Source organism: Herpailurus yagouaroundi, unplaced genomic scaffold, assembly GCF_014898765.1.
Source record: "Herpailurus yagouaroundi ecotype Mexico unplaced genomic scaffold, PumYag 182, whole genome shotgun sequence".
NCBI classification, from domain to species: domain Eukaryota; kingdom Metazoa; phylum Chordata; class Mammalia; order Carnivora; family Felidae; genus Herpailurus; species Herpailurus yagouaroundi.
The window spans coordinates 7,758,430-7,785,222 of record NW_024412413.1 but is presented as its reverse complement, the minus strand read 5'-3'; the positions used below and the strand labels follow the sequence as shown (position 1 = coordinate 7,785,222).

Sequence of the window (26,793 nt, the reverse complement as noted above, 5' to 3'; positions counted from 1 at the left end):
TTCGATCTCTCTTTATAAGGAAACAATGAGCTTTTTGCCTAAAAACTGGAAGACTGTAGTGCAAGAGAACTTTATTATTAACGGGTTTAAGTTTGCGGGAATTGAACAAATAACTACCTTACAGCCTTCATCACATAGCCATTTATTAGAGTGACCTAGACGAGAGAGACTGGTTGGGTGTTTGCAGTCTCACAAGCTCTTGCTAAATTCCAGGACAAATTTCAGATGTAGGCTAAATTAGTTAATAGTTCTTCTGATTGCTAAGATGTAGTTAGTGTGCTTTTAATATTCTTGGGTTCCTTCTTTCCTGGTTTAACCTATAATAAGCAGAAGCGGTTCAGAACATTCCAAAAAGTGAGGAATTGTTATATTACTAGTTAATATAGGGCTTCTGAGGAAAAACTGGTTCGCTTTTCCAAATTAAGTCTTGATGCACTTTTCCTTCAGTTACTATTGAAATATGATGTGGTAGAGTCTAGCCTTAAGGAAATTTTCTGACCCTTGGGTGAATTGAATTAGGCTGACAGCTCTTAACTAGGTTTCCCTGATGTGGAAAGGAAGGCAGCCTTACCGGTACAGTTGAGTGACTTCCCACATGTCCTAAACCTTAGGACAGTGCATCTCTTACACTGAAGACTATAGAAACCCCCATCCGATTCTGCAGGTCTGTAGTGGGCCTGAGAGGCTGCATTGTTGACAAGCTTCTGGGTCTTTCTGCGCTGCTGGTCTTTAGAACACACTTTGAGTTGCAGTGCCTTTGGTCATTTAGAGAATAATGTCTAGAACCATAACCAGTAGGAAACGGTTTGAAGGTGGAGATGTCCTCATTTTTGTGAAGGGGAGTTGCAGTAGTCACAGTTGGGCCTCCTGAAGTTTATTCTAGGTGGAGAAGGAATAAGACTGTTAGCGTCTGTATTTGTGGGGCTAGGAGTTGTGTGGTATGCTAGATTTCAGGATAGGAGGCCATGTGAAAGTCTTAAATACTATAAAATGAAGAATTTTTACCCTTTAAAATTACCCTTTCTGGGTAACTGTAAATAACCTGAAATAGGTATTCTTAATATTGAGGCTTTTTTTATTTATATAAAAAGTTGTTTGACTAGAGTATTAATTTTAGTGGTTTAGCTTCTTCCATATACACCATCTTTCATAGCTCAGTCTAGGAACATTCAACTATTAAATGATACAAATACTAGGGAAACCTGGCTGGCTCAGTCAGTGGAGTTATGTGACTCTTGATCTCAGTGTTGTGAATTCAAGCCCACATTGGCTGTAGAGATTACTTAAAAATAAAATCTTTAAAAAAGAAAAAAAAAAGGTATAAACACCTGATGTTAAGAGTAGTAGACAAGATTTAAAAAGGAAAAGAAGAGGGGTGCCTGGGTGGCTCAGTCAGTTAAGCATCCAACTCTTGATTTCGGCTCACGTCATGATATCCCAGTTCATGAGTTCAAGCCCCGTGTCAGGCTCTGCGCTGATGGTGCGGAGCTTGCTTAGGATTTTCACTCTCTCTCTGTCCCCCTCTCCCTCTCCCTCTTCCTCTCCCTCCCTCCCTCCATATCTCTCTCTCTCTCCCTCTGCCCCTCTCTTTCTGCCCCTCCCCTCCTCGCTTGTTCTCAAAATAAATGAGTACATATATGCATACACATAAATATAAAATTACATATATAAATAAGTTATAATATTTAATATATATTAAAATTCTCCAGAAAGAAAAGAACAGACTCATGTTTCCAGTTGTTGAGTTCCTGGGTTCTCCATTTCCTATAAGGGGAAATAGATTTACTATAAATTCCTTTCTAAAAACAAAGGCATTCCTTTATATTATTGTACGTTTTGTGGGAGCCAAGAACGTACCTGTTTAATGATATTCTCAGTATTTTCTTAGAAGTATAATTCGTTTACAAGATTTGTTCCTTTGGTTAGAATAGTGGTCAGACTGCTTCTCTCTCCATATCACTTTTGCTCATTGTGTCCCTCTTTTCTCCTTAGTACAATAAATAAAGAACAATTTTCCAAGAGAAAAAATGACACACTGGATCCTGAACTGTAAGTAATTCCCTTGAATAATCAGTACACTTTGGTGTTCCTTCCTTCGTTCTCTTGGTTTGCAGAGGCAGTGAGATGGTTCTATATCCTGAAGATACCTGTACATAACATACGTGCAGCATAGATGGTAGAAAGGTGGAAGTTTGCTTTATAGTCCATATTCGTTTAGATTTCACTAAATCCAACTGATAGTTTGGTGCTTTATGGGCCCATGTGAAGCCACAGCACACCTCTGCTCGGTGTCCTGTGTTCTGTCCCTGTTTCCTGGTGCATTTTCAAACGTCTTCATGCTCCCCTACTTTGTAGCCAGGCCATTCAGAGCACTGAACTGTGCCAGTACTCTGGGCACTCCTAAAATGGGTAGGATGGTGTCAGACTTCTTTGGAAGTTTAAAAAAGCAGCAGTGAGCTTTCACTTATTACTGAATACCCACAGTCCATTTAAAATGGTCACATTCAGGGGCACCGGGCTGGCTCAGTCGGTAGAGCGTGCAACTCTTGATCCCAGGGTTGTGAGTTTGAGCCCCATGTTAGGTGTAGAGATTACTTAAAAATAAAATCTAAACAATTAAAAAAATTTTCCCATTTGGTAGCTTAACTTAATTGCTTTTGAATTTGTTCTGCCTGTTAATATTAAAGAGCCTTTAAAAACTAAAAACCTTTTGGGGCGCCTGGGTGGCGCAGTCGGTTAAGCGTCCGACTTCAGCCAGGTCACGATCTCGCGGTCCGTGAGTTCGAGCCCCGTGTCAGGCTCTGGGCTGATGGCTCAGAGCCTGGAGCCTGTTTCCGATTCTGTGTCTTCCTCTCTCTCTCTGCCCCTCCCCCGTTCATGCTCTGTCTCTCTCTGTCCCAAAAATAAATAAACGTTGAAAAAAAAATTTTTTTTTTTTAAAAAAACTAAAAACCTTTTTAAAAAAATAGCTATTCATTTCTTTGAATGTGATGTTTGGCTATCTTTTGAATTGTTCAGAAATCAAGGGAAATGTTGGGAAATCTTGATTTGGTTAAAGTTTTGGATTTCATCTTGACTTTTTGGCTTTTCATTTTCAGGTTTGTTGAATGTACAGAGTGTGGAAGAAAGATGCATCAGATCTGTGTCCTTCATCATGAAATCATTTGGCCATCTGGGTGAGATGGCAGTATTTTTTCTAGAGTTACTTTTCATTGTGCATTTTAGCAAGTTTTTGGTTTTGCAGTGGGAATGGGAAGAGATAATTAAAATTCACTTTTAAAACATATAGTAAGCTAGAATCCAAAAATATAGGTCTTTTAATTTGCATGCATTGCTTTAATCCAAATACAGATATTTTACTCTGTTGGTTTTTAAAGTTCTCTTGTAAAGAATTTATATCAAAAATAAATGTTTTTGAAAAATCAGTAGAGATAAGAAATCTCTAGCACCTGAAAACTAGCAAAGGGGTGTGTTAGAAGCAATTAAAGTTGCCAGGTTTTGAACGCTACTTATACTGGCAACAGTAGAAAAATGGGAAGATCTGGAGGGTGTCGATGGGGCAGCTCTGTTGTTACCTCTGAGAAAATGTCATGCTGTAAATGATACGCTAAATGGTGATGCTGGTTAGGATTTGATGTTTTGGGGGTTGGACAGTAAGTTTCATGGCTATCGTCCAGTGAAGACATTTTCATAAAAATGACTAGGTACAGACTTTAATAAACAAGCTATTCTTTAGCCCCATGTTCTGTTTCTGAATATTCTCCATGTATTTACTCAAGCTTCATATTATCAAAGACTTTGTCAGCAATGAGTGGATTTTTGTCCATTCTGACACTTGTCTGCTACTCTGGGTCTCCTGTTACTCTCCAGGAATGGGAGCTGATCCCAGCTCTGTTCCAAGGGTGGGAGTGTCTATGCATGAAGTGACTCATTCAGATGAGATCTAGGGGTGCCTGGCTGGCTCAGTCAGAAGAGCATGTGACTCTTGATCTCAGGGTCACAAGTTCGAGCCCTATATTGGGATAGAGATTACTTAAATGAATAATAAAAACTTAAAGATGGGATGTCTGCACTGCTCTACGCTTTGTTGATGCTGGTTTGGAGGTCACAGAAAAGAGGCAGCTAATCTACACATTTCTCAAAAGTAACACACAGGGAAAATCACAGTCATTTGATGTGTATATGGCTTGTCTTTAGATATGCCTTTTTCCTGTTCTCCTTAATTACAGAGTAGGTAGGAATAGTTGAGAGACTTGCAGTGCTTCTTGCGATTTACTGGTTAATGAACGCTTGTATGTTCTCAGGTTTTTGTAAGAAATTCTACTTACGCACACATCCTTAAATAATTCGGACAAAGAGTGTACCTTCTAAATCTGTTGGTACTGGGGCTCCTGGGTGGCTCAGTCTGTTAAATGTCTGACTCTTGATCTCAGGGTTATGAGTTCAAGCCCTGCATAGATACGTAGATAGAGATATATAGATACATATAAATAAATCTACTGGTACTCCTCTCAAAGTGTACTTATTTACATTCCTGCCAGTAGGCATTTGGATTTTTGCTAATGTGATTGGCCAAACAAATTCTTGTTTTCATCTGTAATCCATCATCTTGTCACATGTCAACCAGTTTATATGCTTATATGTTTATATGCTTAACATTTCCTCATGGTTTTTTGCATGTTTTTCAATTATGGTTTTTTATACTTTTTTTTTCTTTTAGTGATTTCTTCATAATGCTCTTTGTATATTAATTAGATTAACTCGTTAAATATTTAGAAATGTTTTTCTCAGGTTGTCTTTTGGATTTAACTTGGTACATATATATGGTAAATTTTGTGGCATATGTTACTTTAAGTGTTTCTCTAAGCTGTGTAAGCAAAGTTCTGGTTTACGTTTTAGATTTGTCTGCGATGGCTGTTTAAAGAAATCTGCACGAACCAGGAAAGAGAATAAATTTTCTGCTAAAAGTAAGTTTCATTCTTACAAGTAAATCTTGGCAATACTTCACTGAAGCATAGTTAAAAATAACCATCCAAGGGGCACCTGGCTGGTTCAGTTGGAAGAGCATGTGACTCTTGATCTCTGGTCATGAGTTCAAGCCCCTTGTTGGGTATAGAGATAACTTAAAGATAGGTAGGTAGGTAGGTAGGTAGGTAGGTAGGTAGATAAAGAACTGATAGATAGATAGATAGATAGATAGATAGATAGATAGATAGATAGAACGAACATAGATACATAGGAAGGAAGGAAAGAAAGAATAAACCATCCAAAATGAATTTTCTTCCTTCAACCTTATTTAAAATATTTAATTAAGCAAAGTCAGAACCAGAACCCAAAATTTTTTCTATAATCTACCTAAAGGTAAATAGTAAATGTACTTTGTGGTGTAAAATTCATTAGACCTGGGGCTCCTGGATGGCTCAGTCAGTTAAGCTTCTGACTTCGGATCAGGTCATGATCTCATGGTTTGTGAATTCAAGCCCTGCATCAGACTCTGTGCTGATAGTGCACATGATAATAATAAACATTACTTAAAAAAATTTTTTTAACGTTTTATTTATTTTTGAGACAGGGAGAGACAGAGCATGAACAGGGGAGGGTCAGAGAGAGGGAGACACAGAATCTGAAACAGGCTCCAGGCTCTGAGCTGTCAGCACAGAGCCCGATGTGGGGCTCGAACTCACGGACCAAGAGATCATACCTGAGCTGAAGTCGGCTGCTTAACCGACTGAGCCACCCAGGCCCCCCAATAAACGTTATTTAAATGTTTAAATAAACATTAGAGAAATTTATTAGACTTAAGGGAAAAAATTGTACATGTGGAGGATATGTGGTTTTCTTGTTTGTTTGTTTGTTTGTTTGTTAATGTTTCTTGGAGGGAGGGAGACCTCTGGGGGTAGGGGGGCAGACAGAAAGGGAGAGAGAGAATCTGACACAGGGCTCAATCCCACAAAACGTGAGATCGTGGCCTGAGCCAAAATCAAGATTCGGATGTTCAACTGACTGAGCTACCCAGGTGCGCTGGATACATGTTTTTCTTTTTCCTACATTTCTTCATTTTGGGGCATTTCTTAACAGGGGCCACATGTGGAAATATTTGTCCAGAGTTGCCATCCCATGAGTCATTACCTCAGTTTTATCCATACCATTAGTTGGGGCTTCTTTTATAATCTTGATTGGGGATTTGGGAGAGTGGTAGTCAAAGATTGTATCATACAGCTGGTGTTATCTCGCGATAGTATTTGATTTAATTTTGTAGATGCCTTTGCAAATTTTTGCTGACCTACAGGTTGCTTTTACTCCTGCAAGGTTTTTCCCAATACCCAGCCATTGTTATTTTTAAATATTACTACAGTCAAGGGAAAGTACATATGGATGTTCTTTGTTTTAACATCTGAGATTGGAAATTTTCCCAACTAAAAGGTTAGGGGAGAACATTTAAAAAGTATTGGCTACCAGGGCGCCTGGGTGGCTCAGTCTGTTGAGCGTCCGGCTTCGGCTCAGGTCATGATCTCGCAGTTTGTGAGTTCCAGCCCCGTGTCGGGCTCTGTGCTGACAGCTCAGAACCTGGAGCCTGTTTCGGATTCTGTGTCTCCCTCTCTCTCTACTCCTCCCCCACTCATGCGTGTGCTCTCGCTCACTCGCTCTCTCTCTCAAAAAATAAATAAACATTTAAAAAAAATTTTTTTTTTTTTTAAGTATTAGCTACCATGCCTGCCTCACCTATACTAAAATCTATGCTAAAATTGGAATGATAATAAAGATTTGCATTGCTCCTGTGCAAGGTTGGTACACAAATTTGTGGAATAGTCCATATTTTTTTAAAAATTGTTTTCAAGTATTGACCACATTGTTTTTTGGTTTTTGTTTTAATTTTTGTAATGTTTATTTTTGAGAGAGCAGGGGAGACACAGAATCTGAAGCAGGCTCCAGGCTCTGAGCTGTCATCACTGAGCCTGACACAGGGCTCGAAGTCATGAACCATGAGATCATGACCTGAGCCAAAGTCAGACACTTAACCGACCAGGCCACCCAGGAACCCCCACATTGCTAGCTTTTAATAAAAGTTTATCCTATTTATACCAAAACAGAAAGGATATTTGATATTGAAGTCTAAGACTTGATAGAAATAAATTTGCACTGTGGTTACAACTGAACTTTTCACTTCTCCATTCCTAGGGTTGCCATCTACCAGGCTTGGCACCTTTCTGGAGAATCGTGTGAATGACTTTCTTAGGCGACAAAATCACCCTGAGTCAGGAGAGGTCACTGTTCGGGTAGTTCATGCTTCTGACAAAACTGTGGAAGTCAAACCAGGCATGAAAGCAAGGTATCTAGTAATGTTCCCTTTTCTTCTCCTATGGTTCTGCAAATGCTTATACAGTCACTGCTGATGATTCTGATCTGAATGAGGTGTTGTGGTTTTTCCCTCTAATCTGAATTGTGTAGGTTTGTAGATAGTGGAGAGATGGCAGAATCCTTTCCATACCGAACCAAAGCCCTCTTTGCCTTTGAAGAGATAGACGGTGTTGACTTATGTTTCTTTGGCATGCACGTTCAAGAGTATGGCTCTGACTGCCCTCCGCCCAACCAGAGGTAGGAATTAAACATCTGCCTTCCAATTTAAATGGGAGTTTGAAGTTTAATAGGCAAAAAGCATCATGGGCAGGAAACTGATGTACTTGGTTTGGAAATGGAAATGTGGATTCTCACTGCTCAGTAACACTCTTCTGTGGCCTTAGTATATCAGGAAGGGGATATGAACAACAGCCTCAAATCAGAAGTGGGAAGCAGTGGGCTTAAATCTAGATTGTGTTAACAAGCACCTTGCCTGAGAGGTATATGAAAGAATGTCACACAAAAAAAGTTAGGATATGGTTTTGAATTTCTTGTTTCCAAAATAGTATAAAGGCCAGAATAAGAACACTGCCAGAATACATTTGGATCCATAAATACTGATTCATATACTCTGCTTCAGGCTCTACTGGGCACTGAGATTAGAATAGAGCCATAGGCTCATGAAACTCCCCTGAAGTGTTCACAGTCTAGTCATTTATCTGTGACTACGTGATGTGCATTACAAATGAGGTAAAAAAAAAAAAAAAAAAAAAAAACAGAAGAGAGAAAATATAATGTCACAAGTCACATAAGGAGTTGGTTTCTTGACTTGGTTTCTTTCTCCCCACTTCGTATAGGAGAGTTTACATATCATACCTCGACAGTGTTCATTTCTTCCGTCCTAAATGCTTGAGGACCGCAGTGTATCATGAAATTCTAATTGGATATTTAGAATACGTCAAGAAATTAGGGTAAGAATATTGATCAATACTATTTTTACTTTCTTGTGGTTTTTTTTGTTTTTTTCTTTTTTGATCATTTATTTTTGAGAGTGCGTGAACAGCGAAGGGGCAAAAAGAGAGGGAGACAGAGGATCCGATGAAGGCTTCGCACTTACAGCACAAAGCCTGATGCAGGGTAGAACTCAAAATCCGCAAGATCCTGATCTCAGCCAAAGTCAGACACTTAACCAACTCAGCCACCCAGGCACCCTGATAAATGCTATTTTTTAAAAGCAATTAGCTTAAACTAACTAGGCTTTAAACTAATCACTGTGTTGTGGTAAGACCTAAGTTAAAACGTACAGATATGTGACTTTTTGGCCCCTTTTCTCAGTGCTGCCAGTCTGACAGTAAGGGATATTTTGACCCTAGTTGTACTTGTCCCAGATTGGTTTTATTTAGTTCAGATAAGCTGTTGGGTACAGTTTGATTGGAAGGTTGATTGTTACTTAAGGCCAGAATCTTAAAGCAGCAGTTGATCTCTGAAACCTGGGTTTCAGAACCAAAAACAGACTAAGGTCGGGAGATACATACATCAGACTGGTTCCTTACCTTCAAGTATATGTATGTGTGCTTAAGAATATTCACCACTTCACCTTGCAAGTTATTACTCTTAACATTTTGCATCTCGTTTAGCTCTCTTGTTGGAATGGACCCATATTCCTTTGCATTGTAGTTTTTGAGTCTTCAAATGCAGCTTTTTGGGGGTCTTTTTTGGGGGGTTTTTAGATCCAGGGTTATGCCTGGTTCTGGCCTAAGAATTTTGGTCTGATGCTAAATTGTACACTTTTGTATTATCTTGTAAAAAAAAAAAAAATCATTGGTTTCTGTACTGACTCCATCTTGTAGCATTCTTTCTGGAATGGATGATAAATTTTTCTCTTGAATATTCCATTTGTGTTGATAGATATACAACAGGGCATATATGGGCATGTCCCCCGAGCGAGGGAGATGACTATATCTTCCATTGCCATCCTCCTGACCAGAAGATACCGAAGCCCAAGCGACTGCAGGAGTGGTATAAAAAGATGCTTGACAAGGCCGTGTCTGAGCGAATCGTCCATGACTACAAGGTCAGGAGGAGTGAGGGGCGATGACAGAACTGGAAATTTACTAATCCTGCTGCTCTGTATTCTGTCATTTGACTATCTTAACAAAAATCTTCTGTTTGTTCTCCCTTTTTCAAAGCAAGAAAAACTGTTTTAAAAGAGACTTAGATCAACAAATCTCTTTTAAAGATGTGACGAGAAATGTATTTTAGCCATTCATGATTAGAGAGCATCTCACGATAAGAACTTGAACAGATAAGTTTCTTATCTGTTGTTAACTCCTGGGGAGAAAAGCACCAACTGGTTGTTTCCCGAGCAGCATAGAGAGCGGGTCTGTAGCCATGCAGTTTCCAGTATTTGTAGTTTAGGTTGTTTTGAACACATTTCTCAGGAGGTGGGGGATGGGTATAAGGCAGGCATTCCTCACATTACAGTGTCTTGTGTTATCAGGAGTAGTAAAGGCCACAGTGTGATTGATGATGCCTCTGCCTCTGCCATTGGTCCTAGCAGGATAATTTCCTACTTTGTATAAAGGCAGGTAAATCTCCCTGTCCTCACAGGCAAAGAGGAAAGACAAAACCAGAAATACTGACTGCAGACCATGATTTTTCATTGTTTATGACTGAATGTCTCCTCGGGCCATGGGGCTTAGGTATAAAATCTCTGCCACCTTTCTTTCAGATGACATTTTAATCTTTCATGTTTCTTGTGTCCATTAGCTATGACTGTTTTTGTATGGTAAATGCTTTTTTTAAAAAAAACTATTTGTACCTGGGTATTTTCACAGGATATTTTTAAACAAGCTACTGAAGATCGATTAACAAGTGCAAAGGAGTTGCCTTACTTTGAGGGTGATTTCTGGCCCAATGTTCTGGAAGAGAGCATTAAAGAACTGGAACAGGAGGAGGAAGAGAGAAAGAGAGAAGAAAACACCAGCAACGAAAGCACAGATGTAAGGGCTTTGCATTTTCTTTCCAGCTTCTGCCTTGATTCTCATGGGTAATCAGGAGCAGGCTTCAAGTTTTGACTAGGTCTAAAGCTCTCAGGTGTGAAAGAGCTCCTTAAACTGGTCAAGAAATAATTGGCTTCGATAAGTTACTAATGTTCTCTTTCCATGGTTTTAAACCTTTTTAACATCAGATGTTGCCCTCCCCCCCCTTTTAAAATGGAACTTTGGATTTCTGGTAATGGAAAACAGAAGGAAGGAAACCCTGAAAAACTGATAGAAGAATCACCTATATAGAACAGGGGGTGGCAAAGTACTTCCTGTAAAGATCCTGATCGTGAATATTTGGGGCTTTTTTTTTTTTTTTTAACACTACTTTATACATGTACATACCGTTCTTAGCCATATGAAAACAGGCCTGGGCCAGAGTTTGCCAGTCGTCCATACACGACCTGGCTTTTGTCAGAGGACCATCTGAGATTTTCCTGGTCAGTTATTTCTCCATAGCGTAGCTAGAATGGTCTTCGTTGAGTCCAAACTACTAAAGTCACCCTTTAGCCTGTTGAACTCTTCATAGCCTTGTAGTTTGAGTTGTCTTTTCAAGCTGTTGTTTTATTTTTTACAGTAGACTCATAAAATTCTAGAATGTGAGTGGAAGGAAATGAAACCAAGGTGTTTGGTTCCCTGCTTCCAGTGTATTCTTCAGTATCCCACACTGCTACTCCTTGTTCCCTGTCCTCAATTCTGGAATAGGATGGATAGATCTCAGGAGTCTCCACAAACTGTGAGGCTCTTGTCAAAAAGCTAAGACTGCCATTGCCTTATTGAGGGATCTTAGTGTAGGGATTCTTCACTGGGAGAAAATTAGTACAAAAACTTTAGTAAACTTTAGTTCACCGTAAGTAACAGCTTAAAAAATAGGGTACGTGTAAAAGTTGGCAGAAGGCATAAGATTAGAATCTCTAGTGTCAAAGAAAAGGAGGATCCTTCTACCGTTAGTATTATTCAAATCACTTCTTAACAAAAATGTTAACATTTTCTTGTCCCCTCTGTTAACCTGCAGGTGACAAAGGGAGACAGCAAAAATGCTAAAAAGAAAAATAATAAGAAAACCAGCAAAAACAAGAGCAGCCTCAGTAGGGGCAACAAGAAGAAGCCAGGCATGCCCAATGTGTCCAACGACCTCTCGCAGAAGCTGTATGCCACAATGGAAAAACACAAAGAGGTAAGGTGTGGCCATTTTGGGAGGAAAAGCAGGTCAGGGGTTCTGAAACACTGCCTACCATGGTTGGCATTAAACACGAGCACAACAGACCATTTAAAATTCAGAAGAAAGAAATCATCCGAGGAGTAAGAAGGAAGAAAAGAGGCTAGCTAGAATAGGAGGTAAGAACAGGAAGTGATACGGATGCTTTGATTTGCAGCTGTGTTAGAAATCTTGATGGCTTTGGATCGTGCTTCATACATTAAAAGCATAAGCTTGGGGCGCCTGGGTGGCGCAGTCGGTTAAGCGTCCGACTTCAGCCAGGTCACGATCTCACGGTCTGTAAGTTCGAGCCCCGCGTCGGGCTCTGGGCTGATGGCTCGGAGCCTGGAGCCTGTTTCCGATTCTGTGTCTCCCTCTCTCTCTGCCCCTTGCCCGTTTATGCTCTGTCTCTCTCTGTCCCAAAAATAAATAAACGTTTGAAAAGAAAAAAAAATTTAAAAAAAAAATTTTAAAAAAAAAAAAAAAAAAGCATAAGCATAGCCTGTCTGGGGTTTTTTTGTTCGTTTGTTTGTTTTTGAGAGAGAGCATGAGTGGGAGAGGGGCAAAGAGAGGGTGGAGACAGAGGATCTGAAGTGGGCTCTGTGATGACAGCAGAGAGCCCGACATAGGACTCAAACTCAGGAACTATGAGATCATGACCTGAGCTGAAGTCGGACACTTAACCAACTGAGCCACCCAGGCACCCCCCTGTCCAACTCTGTTTGTAACCATCAGGACTTCTGAGTTCTAGTGGGTGCCTCATTTGATATTCTCAACCATTAATAGTTACTATTTCAAGCAATATTTTGTGTCACAAGATTCTAGCATAACAGAATAGTTGGGAAGTACCCTTAGAGTACATTGTAATACGTTTGACTTAAGTTGTGGATGTGGTCTATGATTTTATTTACTCTGAAGATGTAAATAGTGGGAATTAGAGTCTGAGGTTGTCAACTTGGGTTTGTTGTCTTAGCTGGAGGGTAACATACAATGGAAGTAATCATGATCGTTACTGGAAGGTTGGCCATAGTAAAGATTTCCAAGGGAGTCACCAGATGATTTTATTTGCCTCTGTTTTGAGTGATTTATTATAGGCATTCCCCACTTGTTAGATTCAATGCTTTCCTGTGCGTCACATTTTCAAAATGCTCTTCCTCGCTTTGAATGCTTTCTTTGAGCCACAATATTACAAGGTCTAGCACACGTCAAGGTTCTTTGATGCTTTTAACTTTTGGCATCTGTTTGAGATGTGTCTCTACTAAGTGTGCTCTCTTGCTGTATGTTCTTTTTCTGGAAATGTGTCTTAAGGCTCTTGTTTTATGCAAACACTGCTACCCAAGTATATTACAAGTGTTACTGCCAGTTCGCTGGTCTCTGGGAAACTGGTAGAATATAGTGTCCAGTACCACAGTTGCTCACAAGGTCCTGATCTCTTAAAGGTACATTTTTCAGTGTAATGAGGTTTCACATTTAGAGACTAGTTAATGTAAAATAGACCTACAATATCAGCTTCCTGTTGCAGCCTTTACACTAATGGTTATAGTAGTTCATGGTGATTGGGTCCTTTCAGAATTTAATGAACAAAACTTTTGCTGTTTCTGCAGCAAGAGCTAAGAAGGTTTTGTTTTGTTTTGTTTTCTCTTTCCCATCCCCACCAACTTTTTAACATTTCAAACTTGCGGAGAGTTGCATAGTGGACCCCCTGCCATAGCCCTCGCTGAGATTCACCAATTGTTCGTGTTTTGCTACATCTTTTCTTTATCCCATTCAAGCTAAGGAAGAAGACCTCCTTTGCTTAACCACACTGTGGCTTCACGCTCAGGAGACTTCCCCCAGTGCCACCATCTAATGTCTGGCCCTTCCGCTCCAGTTAAGGATTGTGTGTCAGGTTGAGCTGCCACGTCTCGGTTCCTGGCTTTCTTTTGTTTCATAACATGGCCGTTTGTTGTAAGTCAAGGCCAAAAAGTGTTTCGTAGGATGTCCCTCAATTTGGATTTGTCTGACTTGTTCCCTCTTGATTCAGGTCCAACCATGGATTCGGTCTTAGAGTAGACCACTTTGGGGCAAAATGTGCACTGTCCACGCACTGTGCTTGCCCCAGACCCTTCTTGTTTTGAAGGGATTATTAACGAGAAGGTAACAAGCTGTCGATTTCAGGCCCATTGTAGTTGTTCTCAGAGAAGAGACGAGAGGCTTGTGAGCAGGAGAAAGCAAGGGCTATATCGTGGGACCTTGTGTGATTGTAAGCTCTTCCAGTGGCCCCGGCCTCACGGGCATTCAGCTCGACTCACCTGTTTGCTGCCATTGGCCTGGTGCCACGCAGCGCTCTTGTTCCAGAGTCAGACCGAGGTTGTCTGCTTCACAGGTCTTCTTTGTGATCCGTCTCATCGCCGGCCCTGCCGCCAACTCCCTGCCTCCCATTGTTGACCCTGACCCCCTCATCCCCTGCGATCTGATGGATGGGCGGGATGCCTTCCTCACCCTCGCAAGGGACAAGCACCTGGAGTTCTCTTCACTGCGCAGAGCCCAGTGGTCCACCATGTGTATGCTGGTGGAGCTGCACACCCAGAGCCAGGACCGCTTTGTCTACACGTGCAACGAGTGCAAGCACCACGTGGAGACGCGCTGGCACTGCACCGTGTGCGAGGTAGGCCCCAGGGGTGGGGAGCAGAGGGTGCTGGGGTGTTCTGGGTTCCTGAGAGGCAGTGCCTACAGATGTCACACAGGTCTGCGCTCGGTGCCAGGGGTGAAAAGTAGCGCAGAGTGGGACGGGCCTGCTTCTTAGATTTTCATGGTAGAGCTGAAGAGTCTTTCTCAAAGGGGCCTTTGGGACCCCAGCAGAATACATGCAATGTTTCTGAATGACTTAAATCTTGGAGAGTTGACTGTGCCCGTTTCTCCCCCAGGATTACGATTTGTGTATCACCTGCTATAACACTAAAAACCATGACCACAAAATGGAGAAACTAGGTCTCGGCCTAGATGATGAGAGCAACAGCCAGCAGGCCGCGGCCACCCAGAGCCCAGGAGACTCTCGCCGCCTGAGCATCCAGCGCTGCATCCAGTCCCTGGTGCACGCCTGCCAGTGCCGCAACGCCAACTGCTCGCTGCCGTCCTGCCAGAAGATGAAGCGGGTCGTGCAGCACACCAAGGGCTGCAAGCGGAAAACCAATGGAGGCTGCCCCATCTGCAAGCAGCTCATCGCCCTGTGCTGCTACCATGCCAAGCACTGCCAGGAGAACAAGTGCCCGGTGCCCTTCTGCCTCAACATCAAGCAAAAGCTCCGGCAGCAGCAGCTGCAGCACCGGCTGCAGCAGGCCCAGATGCTCCGCAGGAGGATGGCCAGCATGCAGCGGACCGGCGTGGTGGGGCAGCAACAAGGCCTGCCCTCCCCGACTCCCGCCACGCCCACCACGCCCACCGGCCAGCAGCCCACCACCCCGCAGACGCCCCAGCCCCAGCCCCCCTCTCAGCCCCAGCCTACCCCTCCCAACAGCATGCCACCCTACTTGCCTAGGACTCAGGCTCCTGGCCCTGTCTCCCAGGGTAAGGCGGCGGGCCAGGTGACCCCTCCGACCCCCCCTCAGACTGCTCAGCCACCCCTTCCGGGGCCCCCACCTGCGGCAGTGGAAATGGCAATGCAGATTCAGAGGGCGGCTGAGACGCAGCGCCAGATGGCCCACGTGCAAATTTTTCAGAGACCAATCCAGCACCAGATGCCCCAGATGACTCCGATGGCCCCCATGGGTATGAACCCACCCCCCATGGCCAGAGGTCCCAGTGGGCATTTGGAGCCAGGGATGGGGCCCGCGGGCATGCAGCAACAGCCGCCGTGGGCCCAAGGAGGCTTGCCTCAACCCCAGCAACTACAGCCCGGGATGCCAAGGCCGGCCATGATGTCAGTGGCCCAGCACGGTCAGCCCTTGAATATGGCTCCCCAACCGGGACTGGGCCAGGTAGGCGTGAGCCCTCTCAAACCAGGCACTGTGTCTCAACAAGCCTTACAAAACCTTTTGCGGACTCTCAGGTCTCCCAGCTCTCCCCTACAGCAGCAACAGGTGCTTAGTATCCTTCACGCCAACCCCCAGCTGTTGGCCGCGTTCATCAAGCAGCGGGCTGCCAAGTATGCCAACTCTAACCAACAGCCCCTCCCCGGGCAGCCTGGCATGCCCCAGGGCCAGCCGGGGCTGCAGCCACCTACCATGCCGGGCCAGCAGGGCGTCCACTCTAATCCGGCCATGCCGAACATGAACCCCATGCAGGCAGGCGTCCAGAGGGCCGGCCTGCCGCAGCAGCAGCCACCGCAGCAGCAACTCCAGCCACCCATGGGAGGGATGAGCCCCCAGGCTCAGCAGATGAACATGAATCACAACGCCATGCCTTCACAGTTCCGAGACCTCTTGAGACGGCAGCAGATGATGCAGCAGCAGCAGCAGCAGCAGCAGCAGGGAGCCGGGCCCGGAATCGGCCCTGGAATGGCCAACCACAACCAGTTCCAGCAACCCCAGGGAGTTGGCTACCCCCCACCGCAGCAGCAGCAGCAGCAGCGGATGCAGCATCACATGCAACAGATGCAACAAGGGAACATGGGACCGATGGGCCAGCTCCCCCAGGCCTTGGGAGCCGAGGCAGGAGCCAGTCTGCAGGCGTATCAGCAGCGACTCCTCCAGCAACAGATGGGGTCCCCCGCTCAGCCCAACCCCATGAGCCCCCAACAGCATATGCTCCCAAACCAGGCTCAGTCCCCACACCTCCAAGGCCAGCAGATCCCTTCTTCTCTCTCCAATCAAGTGCGTTCACCCCAGCCTGTCCCTTCTCCGCGGCCACAGTCCCAGCCCCCCCACTCCAGCCCTTCCCCGAGGATGCAGCCTCAGCCTTCTCCACACCACGTGTCCCCACAGACCAGTTCTCCACATCCTGGACTGGTAGCTGCCCAGGCCAACCCCATGGAACAAGGGCATTTTGCCAGCCCGGACCAGAGTTCAATGCTTTCTCAGCTCGCTAGCAATCCAGGCATGGCAAACCTCCATGGTGCAAGCGCCACGGACCTGGGACTCAGCACCGATAACTCAGACTTGAATTCAAACCTCTCACAGAGTACACTAGACATACACTAGAGACACCTTGTAGTATTTTGGGAGCAAAAAAATTATTTTCTCTTAACAAGACTTTTTGTACTGAAAACAATTTTTTTGAATCTTTCTTAGCCTAAAAGACAATTTTCCGTGGAACACATAAGAACTGTGCAGTAGCTGTTTGTGGTTTAAAGCAAACATGCGAGATGAACCTGAGGGATGATAGAATACAAAGAATATATTTTTGTTATGGCTGGTTTCCCACCAGCCTTTTTTTCCCCCCTTGTGTGTGTGGTTCAAGTGTGCACTGGGAGGAGGCTGAGGTCCGTGAAGCCAACCATATGCTCCTGCCTTGCACCTCCAATAGGTTTTATTATTTTTTTTAAATTAATGAAAATATGTAATATTAATAGTTATTATTTACTGGTGCAGATGGTTGACATTTTTCCCTATTTTCCTCACTTTATGGAAGAGTTAGAACATTTCTAAAACCAGAGGACAAAAGGGGTTAATGTTACTTTAAAATTACATTCTATATATATATAAATATATATAAATATATATTAAAATACCAATTTTTTTTCTCTGGGTGCAAAGATGTTCATTCTTTTAAAAATGTAAAAAAAAAAAAAAAAACAAACAAAAAAAAAAAACTCCTTTCCTCCCCTCAAGTCAACTTTTGTGCTCCAGAAAATTTTCTATTCCGTAAGTCTGAGCGTAAAAACTTCAAGTATTAAAATAATTTGTACATGTAGAGAGAAAAATGACTTTTTCAAAATATACAGGGGCAGCTGCCAAATTGATGTATTATATATTGTGGTTCTGTTTCTTGAAAGAATTTTTTTCGTTATTTTTACATCTAACAAAGGAAAAAATTAAAAAGAGGGTAAGAAACGATTCCAGCGGGATGATTTTAACATGCAAAATATCCCTGGGGTTTCTTCTTTGCTTGCTTTCTTCCTCCTTACCCTGCCCCCACCCCACATACACACATACACACACACACACACACACACACTTTCTGTAAAACTTGAAAATAGAAAGCAAAAACCCTCAACTGTTGTAAATCATGCAATTAAAGTTGATTACTTATAAATATGAACTTTGGATCACTGTATAGACTGTTAAATTTGATTTCTTATTACCTATTGTTAAATAAACTGTGTGAGACAGATACCTGACCTTGTTTCACTTCTTGCCATCACATCTTTGTCTTAGCACACATTGATTTGATTCAATGTCTGGTACGTGGGGTTCAGAGGAAAAAACAAAAGCACTAGTTTGCAGCCTTCCTACACTATTACATAAAGTGAATTCACAAATAGATTTTGGTAAATTTATCCAAAGTTCAGGGGAAAAACCAAATACCAGCTAAATGTCAATTTCACCAATTTTAATTGATATTCATTAGCTTTTCACAGCTTGACATAGGACCTTACAGGGATAAGAGTGAGCACCTCAGCTGGATCATACCTAAGTCAGAAGTAGCTCCTTGGGGGCGCCTGGGTGGCGCAGTCGGTTGGGCGTCCGACTTCAGCCAGGTCACGATCTCGCGGTCCGTGAGTTCGAGCCCCGCGTCAGGCTCTGGGCTGATGGCTCGGAGCCTGGAGCCTGTTTCCGATTCTGTGTCTCCCTCTCTCTCTCTGCCCCTCCCCCGTTCATGCTCTGTCTCTCTCTGTCCCAAAAATAATTAAAAAACGTTGAAAAAAAAAAAAAAAGAAGTAGCTCCTTGAGAAAACAGCACTTGCCTTGGGCGACATAAGTGCTTACCAACTCTGTTACACTTTGGTTTTGCTACCTGCTAACCAGTAAGTCGATGAGAGGGGACGCGGGGTGAGGATGTAAGAGAGGAAAATGTGTGGAAATAAAATCTGGAAACCTAAGAGATTACAACAATGAATCCAGTATTGTGTTAGGTGTTTACAGAATGAAGAGGTCTCCAACTAAATCATTAGAAACTTAAAAAGCAGAATACTGTTAGCTGCTTTGGCGTCATCGGGCAGTCCTTGTTTTTGTCGTAGAGCTTTACCACAGTCCACTAAGGACTAAAGAAAGATCTTCGAGGAGCTTAATTCAAACACCTATTCTATTTTATATTGTCTCAACAAAAATAACCAGCATCTCGATGTGAGATGAACTCACGCGCTGAGCATTAACCAGAGACCACTCCAGAAAATGTCACGCACCTACCTGCCTTGGCTCGGTGGTCCAGCAGATACACCTGGAGCACCTCCGTTCTGTGCCAGGCAGGATGGCACACAAGGACAGGACGCAGCCCTGCAAGAAAAAAAGATGCTTAAGGGGGATAAAAGTAGAAAGCGTTGATGGTACAAGCAGGGAACAGGTGCAAGTCGGCAAAACCTGCTGATGGGAAAGTCTGGAAAGGATAGTACTTAAAATGGATCTTGGAAGGGCGCCTGCCTGGCTGGCTCAGTCGGTAGAGATGCGACTTAATCACAGGGTCCCAAGGCCGAGCCCCTGTGTGGTGGTGTACAGTTTACAATACATGCAATACTAAAAGAAAATTTAAAAACCAACCTTGGAGGGAAGATGGAAAAGGTGGAGGATGAATAAGGAGAGAGAAGAATCCGACCCTGTTGGAAAAACAGCTTCAAGGTCCACTTGACACCAGATTACAGAAGACGGTGGACACACCTGCTACAGAAAGACCCCCGCCCACCCGTTTTCTCCCTAGTTCTAGGGGCCCAGGATTAATCGGAGCCCCCAACAGGGAAATAACTCAGAATTCTAAGCTATTTACAAGCAGTAAATACTAGCCTCTAGCTAAGGACAGCTGGGTTGAAGTGTTCAATCATTTTCACTACAATGTTGTAAAGAGGGAGTAGGGGCGGAAATAAGCGGGAAGGGGGAAAGCTGTCCTTCCCCAGGCCAGGGTCAGTGTTAGGGGGGTAGATAAGGATGAATCCAGAATCAGGAATACAAGAAGCTGATTTCAATGTTTCTGTGTTTGAATATTCTCACCACGAAAAGTTGGGAAGAGCTGAAAGGCCCAAGTCTCTGGGCTGTTAATAACACATCAGTCTAGGAAGTGGACCCAATGGGGGCGAGTAGCGTTCCAGGCGCTTCCATTTACCTTGCTTACACACAGCCCCAACAAAGGAAAAGTGACAAGTCGCTCAAGGTCGCACAGCCAGTAAATGGCTTCCCAGAGTCAAAGGTCTGTGGAGCTCCAAAGCCTCTCCGTATCATTCATCCCCCTTAATAGGGAGAAGCCCTAATGACGGCATCAAATTAACTACATATGACACAGGGGCCCCATTCCAAGCAAATGCAACATACAGACTAAAACCTGAGGGGGGGAGGGCAGCAGAGGGGGTGCAGGGAACAAGGAATCATAAAGATAAGTTCCCCAGACTTCTTTTACAACCAGATGGATGGTGTCCTGGAATGCTACATTCGTGATGAGGTCACCCTGGTTAAAGAGCATAGACCAGTATCAAAAGTAATAAAACGTTTAAGAATAAAGTTAACAAAAGAGGTGTAAGATTTGTACACTGAAAACTGAAAAAAAAAAAAAAAAAAAAAAAAAAAAAAAAAAAAAACATCGTTCATGGATCAGAAGACTGGGAAGACCTCACTAATGCTGGGCAAAGGTTACGCTCCAAACCCACCTAGAGATTCAATGCAACCCGTACCAAATTATCTGCTGGCTTTTTTCTTTTTCCTTGGACGACACTGAGATGCCGATCCTAAATTGTATATGGAAATGCAAAGGAGCCAAATAGCCAAAACAATCTTGAAAAAGAAGTATAGGGGCGCCTGGGTGGCGCAGTCGGTTAAGCGTCCGACTTCAGCCAGGTCATGATCTCGCGGTCCGTGAGTTCGAGCCCCGCGTCAGGCTCTGGGCTGATGGCTCAGAGCCTGGAGCCTGTTTCCGATTCTGTGTCTCCTTCTCTCTCTGCCCCTCCCCCATTCATGCTCTGTCTCTCTCTGTCCCCAAAAAAATAAATAAAAGTTGAAAAAAAAAAAACTTTAAAAAAAGAAAAAGAAAAAGAAGTATAAATTTGGAGGACTCATACTTCCAAATTTCAAAATTAAACTACAAATCTACATTTCACGAAGATGGCGCTAAAGGCAAAGAAGGAAGCCCCTGCCCCACCCAAAGCTGAACTGAAAGCACAGGCTTTGAATGCCAAGAAAGTGGTGCTGAGAGGCATCCACAGTCACCAAGAAGAAGAAGAAGAAGAAGAAGAAGATCCGGGGCTCCTGTCTGGCTCAATCGGAAGAGCACGCAACTCCTGATCTTGGGGTTATAAGTTCAAGCCCCACATTGGGGGTAGAGATCATTAAAAAAAAATACACTTTAAAACAAAAAAAGAAGATCCGCACGTCACCCACATTCCTATGGCCCAAGACACTGTGTCTCCTAGGGCAGCCCAAATATCCTTGAAAGAGGCCCCCTAGGAGAAACCAGCTTGAGCACTATGCCATCATCAAGTTCCCCCTGACTACTGAGTCAGATATGAAGAAAAGAGAAGACAACAATACACTTGTGTTCATTGTGGATGTTAAGGCCAACAAGCACCAGATCAAACAGGCTGTGAAGAAGCTCTATGACACTGATGTGGCCAAGGCCAACACCCTGATCAGGCCCGGCAGAGAGAAGATGGCATATGTTCGAATGGCTCCTGACTAGGAGGATGCTTTGGATATTGCCAACAAAATTGGGATCATCTAAACTGAGTCCAACTGGCCAAATTTAAACTTTTTCACTGTAAAAAATTTTAATACAAAATAAACTACAAATCCAAAGTTGTTAAGATAACAGTAGTAGCATAAGGACAGACATTTAGATCAATGGAACAGAGTCCAGAAATAAACCCAAATATTTCAGTTGAGTTTTGGCAAGAGTGCCAGGAGAACTCAATGCAGAAGGAATAGTCTTCAACAAATGGTGCTGGGACAATGGGATATCCACAATGTAAAAGAAAGAAGTTGGACCTCTACCTCATGCCAAATACAAAAATTAACTCAAAATGTAACAGCCAAACCTACAAAAGTCATAGAAGAAAACAGGTATAAGTCTTCATAACCTTGGATTAGTCAATAATTACCTAAATTAAAGCACAAGCAACCAGGAAAAAAATTGGACTTGAACATAATTTGAAACTCTTGTACATCAAAGGATAGTATCAGGAAAGTGAAAACACTCCCATGGGATAATGTATTTGCAAATTCTATCTGATAAGGGTCTGTGTATCTGGACTATATAAAAACTCTGATACCAAGGGGCGCCTGGGTGGCTCAGCTGGTTAAGCGTCCAACTCTCTTGGTTTCAGCTCAGGTCATGATCTCACAATTGATTAGTTCAAGCCCCACTTTGGGCTCTGCACAGACAGCGTGGAGCCTACTTGGGATTCTCTCTCCCCCTCTCTCTCTCTCTGCCCCTCCCCTGCTCGCTCGCTCGCTCTCTCTCTCTCTCTCTCTCAAAATAAATAAACTTTAAAAAATGGAATCATCATGGGGCGCCTGGGTGGCTCGGTCGGTTGGGCGTCCGACTTCGGCTCAGGTCATGATCTCACGGTCCGTGAGTTCAAGCCCCGCGTCGGGCTCTGTGCTGACAGCTCAGAGCCTGGAGCCTGTTTCAGATTCTGTGTCTCCCTCTCTCTCTGCTCCTCCCCAGTTCATGCTCTGTCTCTCTCTGTCTCAAAAATAAATAAAAGTTAAAAAAATAAAATAAAATAAAAAATAAAAAATGGAATCATCATGATGTATCATCTTTAAAAAAAAAAAAAGATACATAACCCAATGAAAAAAATGGGTACCAGATTTGAATAGATGTTTCCCCAAAGATGAGATACAAATGGGTAATCAGCACATGAAAATGAAACGGCTATAAAAATACAAGTGTTGGGGCGCCTGGCTGGCTCAGTCAGTAGAGCATACAACTCTTGATCTCAGGGTTGTGAGTTCAAGCACCATGTTGGGTGTAGAGACTACTTAAAAATAAAAACTTTTTAAAAAGTACAGATGCATAGACATAAAGATAGACACACTAATGCTTCAGCAAAAGGCTGACTTTAAACTGAGGAATTTTTCTCTTCTTCATTTTTGAAGCCGCCTCCTCCACCTTCACTTGTTGTTCTGTAGAATCCTTTGTTCCAGGAACTTCTTATCAATATAGACATCTCGGTGACCTCAATGTATACTTAGTAACAAGATTCAGACAGCTGTTGCCAGGGCTGGTCATGAGACCACCTTGAAGACATGACGAAGGATCGTGGCTGGCAGCACATACCAGATTCTTATCAAAAGAGCCTAGATCCTGTGTTTTCCTATAAAACCCTTCAGCCTTTCACCCCAGGCGGCTCTACAGTTTTTCTTTTTTCTTCTTTTTTTTTAAAGCAGTTTCCATACCCATTGTGGGGCTTGAACTCACAACCCCAAGATCAAGAGTCGCCCGTTCCACCACTGACTGAGCCAGCCGGGTGCCCCTGGTCTACAGTTTTGAAGACATCAGCCTGTGGCAACCTCTCCTGCCTGGCAAAGTAATACAATTATCGTCGCTCTTTATCACCAAACTGTCTTCGTGTTCTATTTCGGCTCCGGAGCAGGAGCACAGAGGTCAGTTCTCGACAACAAAAAGATACTCAACGTCATTAGTAATTAGGGAAACACAAATAAATCGAAACTACAATGAGATGCCACTTCACACCCACCAGAATGGCCATAATCGAAAATAGACAATAACCAGTGCTGGCGAGGATGTGGAGAAAGTGGAATCTCCCCCACCGCTGGTGGGGTGGAGAATGGTGCAGCCACTTTGGAAAACTGTGGCAGTTCCTCTAAAAAGTTAAATATCTGTATGCGTAGGAATGATTTATACACTGCAGAAAATTTATCTCAGTAAATGTCTGTCCATAACATAAGAAGTAGTTACATACAGAGTTACGATATGACCTAGCAATTCCTCTCCTTGTTATATACCCAAGAAAACTGAAAACATACGTTCACACAAAAATTTGTGCCCAAATGTCCATGGCAGCATTACTCATAAAGGCTGAAAAAATAAGCAATTCAAATGTCCATCCAATGGAATAGGATCCAGCCCCTGGAAGCAAGGAAGGAGGGATTTACACAACAACCTGGCTGAATGTTGAACACATCGTGCTCAGTGAAAGGAGCCAGACACAAAAGACGACATACTATATGGTTCTATTTATATGAGATGTTTCAAACAGGCAAATCCACACAGAAAGAGAGTAGAGCAGTGCTTGCCAGGGGCTCAGGAAAGGGGAGAATGAGGAGAGACTCTTGATGGGTACAGGGTTTCTTTTTGGGGTGATGAAAATGTTCTGGAATTAGACTGTGATAATGGCTGCACAGCCCTGAAAGTACTAAAAACCACCGAATTGTAAGCTTTCAAAGGGTGAATTTTACGATATGTGAATTAGATCTCAATTCAAAAGGAGGCCACAGACCAGCCGGAGGGACAGTGCTCTTTCGAGCCGCCTCCCAAGAGCCCCACCTGAAGTTCCAGGGGTGTTCAGTGGGCAGGCGGGAGGCCTGGAAAGTCAGAAAGAGTGGGTCTGCGGGATCATTGAGAGGAAGACCTGTTGTCAGGTGCAGATTTGGGCAAAGTCTGTCCCAGGAGAAGCGGGGCTCCCTTGGGGTGCACGTGAGTTTCTACTCAGTGGAAGAAACAGACCTCTAAGATCGCCGGAATCTTTTATTAAAAATACAGATAGGGGCGCCTGGGTGGCGCAGTCGGTTAAGCGTCCGACTTCAGCCAGGTCACGATCTCGCGGTCCGTGAGTTCGAGCCCCGCGTCGGGCTCTGGGCTGATGGCTCGGAGCCTGGAGCCTGTTTCCGATTCTGTGTCTCCCTCTCTCTCTGCCCCTCCCCCGTTCATGCTCTGTCTCTCTCTGTCCCAAAAATAAATAAACGTTGAAAAAAAAATTAAATTAAAAAAAAAAAAATACAGATAGAAGGGCTCCTGGCTGGGTCAGTCGGTGGAGTGTAAGACTCCCGATCTCAGTGTTGTGAGTGCGAGCCCCACGCTGGGTGCAGAGATAACTTAATAATACAATCCTTAAAAATAGAGAGAGAGGGGTAGAAAAAAGTGAATAATGTACTTCATAAATGCTCGATAGTGATACAATGATTTTACCTAAGCCTGACATTTTTGAGAGGAAAATTTGTCATCCTTCTTCCTGGCTATGCAGAAATTAACCCAAAAGGGAGAAAAAGCAGCAGATAACATCTCCCAGCTAAAACCCTAAACCTCAGCTCAGTCATTGCCCATTTATGAAGCACTGAAGGCCTACTGTGTGTGAGAACCCCTGGAGACAGAAGAAGGAAGAACCAAAACAAAAAAAACAAAATGAAGCGACAGCCAAAGTAAACCATAAAATCAAAAGGTTTGGGAGACAAGTGCCAACAGATGAACGTGTCCAGGAGGCCTGGGATAGGTACCAACGGGGTGGTATCCCGCCTTGAGAAAGAAAGAAATCCTGCCATTTGTTACAACATCGGTGGCCCTGAAGGGCGTTATGCTGAGAGAGGTAAGTCACACAGAGGGAGACAAATACCGCAGGCTCTCAGTTATATGGGGAATCTAAAAAAAGTCAAATGCGTAAAAACAGAGTCAAATAAATGATGGTTACCAGAAGCCCAGAGGTGGACAGACTTGGGGCATCTGCTGTTTAAGGCTATAAACTTGGAACTAGCAGACGCACGCGTCCTGGAGACCTAATGCACAGCACGGTGATTATAGTCAACAATTCTGTATTATCAACTTCAAAGGCACCGATAGGCTGGCTCTGAATTGCTCCCACCACAAAGAAACAAATAATTATGTGACATAAGAGGTGTTAGCTAGAATGGTGGTAATCATATCACAATAAGTAAGTGTAGCAAATCAACGCATTGCCCACCTCAAACTGACACAGTGCTACATGCCAGTTATATTTCAATAAAGAAATATCAAAAGGTTTGGGGGCAACTGGCTGGCTCAGTTGGTTAAGCGTCTGACTTCGGCTCAGATCATGATCTCACGGTTCATGAGTTCGAGACTCGCATTGGGCTCTGCTCGGACAGCACAGAGCCCACTTCAGATCCTCTGTCCCCCTCTCACTGCCTCTCCCCCACTCAAGGTCTCCCTCTCTCTCTCTCTCTCTCTTTCTCTGTCTGTCTCCCTCAAAAATAAACATTTAAAAAAATCAAAAGTTTGGACTAATGACTATGGAGACAACTCACCAGTCTGTAACCTTAGGCAAGCAACTCGACCTCAATGGTCTCAGCTGTGAAATGGAGAGAATGTTGTCCACACTCCTCACCAAGCAGCTGTAAAGATAAACGAGTACCGGTGAGGATGTGCAGAGACCAGAACTCTTGCGTGTTGGTGGTGGGAGCGTAAAATGGTACGGTGACTGTGGAGACGGGATAGCAGTTCCTCAAAAATTAGACATAACATTATCCTATTGGCCAAGAATTCCAATTCTGAGTAGATACACTAAAGAATTAAAGGCAGGGACTTGAACAAATATTTGGACACCCGTGTCCATGGCAGCACTATGCATTACTCACAATAGCCGAGAGGTGGAAACAGCCCAGGCGTCCATCAACGGATGTAATGGATAAAGAAAATGGGGTATATCCATACAGTGGAAAATTATTCCTTAAAAAGCAAGGAAAATCGACAAATGCTACGACATGGACGAACCATGAAGACATGATGCCAAGTGAAATAAACTAGACACAAAAGGGCCAATATTCTATGTTTCCACTGTATGAGGTACCCAACTAGTCAAATTCATAGAGGTGGCAAATAGGATGGTGATGGCCAGGCGTTGGGGACACGGGACTGGGAGATTATTGTTTAATGGGTACGGAGTCCAGTTTGGGTTGTGCAACAATGTGAGTGTGCTTGATGCCACTGAACTGCACACTTAAAAATGGCTAAAATGGGGGCGCCTGGGTGGCTCAGTCGGTTAAGCGTCCGGCTTCAGCTCAGGTCACGATCTCGCGGTCCGTGAGTTCGAGCCCCACGTCGGGCTCTGGGCTGATGGCTCGGAGCCTGGAGCCTGCTTCCGATTCTGTGTCTCCCTCTCTCTCTGCCCCTCCCCCGTTCATGCTCTGTCTCTGTCTCAAAAATAAATAAACGTTAAAAAAAAAA

At 43.6% G+C, this 26,793-nt stretch overlaps 1 protein-coding gene, 1 long non-coding RNA gene and 2 pseudogenes across 3 annotated transcripts in view; 3 read left to right on the top strand and 1 right to left on the bottom strand.

Moving 5' to 3' along the window:
• The window catches only part of EP300 (EP300 lysine acetyltransferase), an 84,059-nt gene extending 66,228 nt beyond the window's left edge, over positions 1 to 17,831 (top strand). For both annotated transcript variants that reach the window (XM_040490730.1, XM_040490729.1), the window contains 11 exons: positions 1,993 to 2,049; positions 3,099 to 3,176; positions 4,900 to 4,967; positions 7,180 to 7,330; positions 7,450 to 7,596; positions 8,196 to 8,309; positions 9,247 to 9,412; positions 10,176 to 10,340; positions 11,398 to 11,559; positions 13,946 to 14,227; positions 14,487 to 17,831. In XM_040490730.1, coding sequence (XP_040346664.1) covers positions 1,993 to 2,049; positions 3,099 to 3,176; positions 4,900 to 4,967; positions 7,180 to 7,330; positions 7,450 to 7,596; positions 8,196 to 8,309; positions 9,247 to 9,412; positions 10,176 to 10,340; positions 11,398 to 11,559; positions 13,946 to 14,227; positions 14,487 to 16,697 — 3,601 coding nt within the window. In that variant the 3' untranslated portion in view covers positions 16,698 to 17,831. The remainder of the gene's footprint in view (positions 1 to 1,992; positions 2,050 to 3,098; positions 3,177 to 4,899; positions 4,968 to 7,179; positions 7,331 to 7,449; positions 7,597 to 8,195; positions 8,310 to 9,246; positions 9,413 to 10,175; positions 10,341 to 11,397; positions 11,560 to 13,945; positions 14,228 to 14,486) is intronic.
• Positions 55 to 18,965, bottom strand: LOC121040289 (uncharacterized). Its single transcript, XR_005795226.1, has 3 exons — positions 18,846 to 18,965; positions 572 to 879; positions 55 to 317 (listed from the first exon to the last, which is right to left on the bottom strand). It is a non-coding gene; the product is annotated as an uncharacterized LOC121040289 (long non-coding RNA).
• Positions 6,726 to 6,821, top strand: LOC121041121 (uncharacterized; annotated as a pseudogene).
• Positions 18,966 to 20,671: 1,706 nt separating the features above from the next.
• LOC121040288 (60S ribosomal protein L23a-like) lies at positions 20,672 to 21,993 on the top strand (annotated as a pseudogene).
• The last annotated feature ends 4,800 nt before the right edge of the window (positions 21,994 to 26,793 follow it).